This window comes from Saccostrea cucullata, unplaced genomic scaffold (assembly GCF_032062105.1).
Source record: "Saccostrea cucullata isolate Sc308-1 unplaced genomic scaffold, CSIRO_AGI_Scuc_v1 ctg1230, whole genome shotgun sequence".
Taxonomy (NCBI): domain Eukaryota; kingdom Metazoa; phylum Mollusca; class Bivalvia; order Ostreida; family Ostreidae; genus Saccostrea; species Saccostrea cuccullata.
In genome coordinates, this window is record NW_026921324.1 from 174,891 (window position 1) to 178,071 (window position 3,181).

The following is a 3,181-nucleotide window of genomic DNA, read 5'->3' on the forward strand; positions in this document are numbered from 1 at the left end:
CAGGTAGTTTTCATATCTTTATACTCAATATTAAAAGAATTCGCACTTTAAAGATAATAGAAATGAAGTATAGCTTTTTCCTCTTTTTTTAAAATTAGTAGCTATGCGTTTGAGGGCGTACATGGTATATGCTGTAAGGATATTCGTTTTGTGCATTAATGTCAAGGGCCTGAAATGAAAACTGTATGTTATGAAATCTATTTAAATTTAAAAAATAAAGGCCTGTAGTTAAACAAACTAAAAAAGCTACAGGTTTCATATCCTTAGATAGTTTTGAACACACACACGTTTTAGAAGGACAACCACATGAATAGATATGTAAAACAACTTATAATTTTGGCAAGAAAAAAATTTAACAATTGTCCCGAAAAGTAAAGTGTAACCTTACGTTTTAATATAATTTATATGTCATGGATGAAACAATGCAAGATATGTACGTAGGTTTCATTTCAACATATAGAAGAACTGTTTTTTTTTTTATTTCATGATGATAATTACATGCACTGTTTTATAAAATACCGAAGCGTTACACATACATGAAGATAAAAATAACACAAAGTCTTAGACAGGCTGTAGTCGAATCTGCCCCGTTTACCAAGTCATTGAAACTTAGTGTTTCGTATCTGCATATATATAAAAAGAATCAAATTAGAAGTATAAATAAAATCATGTTATGATTCAGGGACAAACAATGAAGATACGCAGGGGGAATAAGGAAGCATACAAATTATTCTATACCTTGACTAAATCAGTGCTACATTATGGCGTCATAGTAGACGAGAAAATTCTAGAACACAAGCTTTCATAATATTGGTATTTAGAGATGTAATTTAACTCCAGAAAATGAATAGAAACGTGTAAAAATAAACAAAAATGAAATGTTCTTATTTTGTTATGCGGTATTCTGTCAAATTGATTAAATCTACCACCGATGACGTCATATGTGTACATCAAGTAACATTGGGATTGATCATGTCGTGTCACGAGAATTTGGCTAAGACGGCATGTACACAGATATGTAAAAGGGGGTTTAAAAGCAAATATCGTGAATATTTTGTGAAATTCATATGTAATTCAGCTAATTAAACAGGTATTCTAATTTATTTTCATCGATTATATTCTCTTTCGTAGACAGTCAACTACATACGTATCCCGGTCGGCCTTTCCTCTGTCATTTGTGACAAAAAATAATGCAACAGAACAACAATAAGCTGTATATTTCAAAATATAAGATTTGTACAGATGGAAAGTTTGCCTCCTAAAATACTTTGAAAGTGCTGCTAGAATCCCGAGTTGAGCATGGTTTTACGAAAATCTCGGTTTATATGTAAAAAATTCAAAACATCGGGTAAGGTTTTGTGCGAATGTGAGGAATAATTATTTTAATGAAGAGACGGTGGGATTCTAGCAGCATTTTTTAAGGCAAAATAGGTGTTTTTCAACCATATTATATACTCAAAGAAATTAATAAACTTGCGATACTGTTGTTCTATTACCTCTTTTATCAAGGAAAATTTCTCTTTTTATAGAAGTCACGTGATGCCGTGGTGGCGGAGCACGTCGTTGTGATAGACACTCTTTTATCTTAATAAATAATCAACAATAGTTTACGTTTATCAGCGATTTCGATAAATTATCAAACTTAATTTTCTTTAAAAAGTCTAAATTTCCCGAAAAATGACATATATGCTTCCTTAACGTATACCCGAATATGTGTTTTATTGCAGGTTGGTTGATAATGTATAAATATATTTAAAGTTTGAGTTTTAGAAAGTTTTAGATAAGTAAATTATTTATTAAATTTGAAATGATAATACAATTGAAATCATTTTAGATGTTAAAAAAGGTGACTTTTTGTTGTTAAAGGCAATTAAAACACACAAATGAAACCATGATAACATTTACCTGCTAACATTCTTGGTACGACGACGGTATACAGCTTCATAACATTCAGTATCTAAAATACACAAGTTCATGTATATTACAAAACAAGATCTATAACTGGTTTTAAAAGAACTACACATTAAAGATTACAGTGTTCGTGTTCTTAATTCGACGATATGTGTGTATCATTTCATTTATCCATATCGAGTTAAATAGAAAAGGGCAATAGATTTAAATTAATACTAGGATACACTCTTAATATACATTACATTTATATGCATCGGTTGACCAGTAGTTGTTTTTACAAGCAGAACACTTGTTTGGGTATGAATCCTGTATCCTTCCTCCTACTGCATTATACTCAGCGCATACTCCTTCAAAACATTAAAGACAATCATCGGCGTCTTTTCTTTTTTTTGATAATAATACACAATGCGTTTTCAGGAATTAATAATGCAAAGCCAGAGAGGAAAAAATAATAGAACATGTACATACCAAAGCCTATCCTTGTACGCGGTGCACAAACTTTAATGGTTTTGTTTTGCCAAGGATTTATTAGACAGTGGTAGAAAAGTGCACTGGAACATTTATGTGAAAAGGATGAACAGTTTTTCTTCACTGCTTCTGTATCCCACATCGATTTGCTATAAGGGCATGTCTGCACTTCTTCCATTGTAGCGCGTGATTCACTGCAAAACTCCTCATCGTAACAAGAACAAAAAATCTAAAACAATATAAAGGGTTAGACATAGATTTCTCTCAAACTATTCGAAAGAAGAAATGATATTTGTAAACTATCTCTAACATTTAATTCTTTTAGTGCTTGTCAAACATATAATTATGCAGAGTTTCACCGAAAAACTTGCATTAGAAAGAAAAATAAAAACAATGCTCTCCCAAATTATAGAATATTTCTTTTTTTAATTCCTACCATCAAAGAAAACGCCAGGAATACTGTTATGAAGCACTTGGAAGTTCTCAGGCTTGGTGAAGATTGATTTCGTTTCCTACAGGCCATTTTACGTCAATACCTTAAATATGAAAAAATATCTTCAATTATTCTTGATAAAGATTACATGTACGAGGGCTGCCCGTAAAGTTCGTGGACAAGCTCAAATTTAAAGAAAGATGGTGTCATTGATATTTATTATTAACATACGAGGGTTGTCCGTAAAGTTCGTGGACAAGCTAAAAATTAAATAAAAATTGAGTCATTGATATTTTCTATTATCATATTTCTAATACTTTACTTAATGTGAATTGAAAAATGTAAAATTTTATTCAAATTCAAATGTTT

General features: G+C 30.9%; 1 protein-coding gene across 2 annotated transcripts; it reads right to left on the reverse strand.

The window, feature by feature from the left end:
* Positions 1 to 462: 462 nt before the first annotated feature.
* Positions 463 to 2,917, reverse strand: LOC134259719 (uncharacterized). 2 transcript variants are annotated; one of them, XM_062742313.1, is made up of 5 exons: positions 2,816 to 2,917; positions 2,380 to 2,608; positions 2,154 to 2,258; positions 1,900 to 1,957; positions 463 to 608 (listed from the first exon to the last, which is right to left on the reverse strand). In XM_062742313.1, the coding sequence occupies exons 1-4, from the start codon at positions 2,900 to 2,902 to the stop codon at positions 1,902 to 1,904; spliced, it is 477 nt and encodes a 158-aa protein (XP_062598297.1). In that variant the 5' UTR covers positions 2,903 to 2,917; the 3' UTR covers positions 463 to 608; positions 1,900 to 1,901. The 2 variants fall into 2 exon arrangements, with proteins under 2 accessions (XP_062598297.1, XP_062598296.1); XM_062742312.1 differs by having other exon boundaries at positions 464 to 623; positions 1,906 to 1,957.
* Between the last annotated feature and the right edge of the window lie 264 nt (positions 2,918 to 3,181).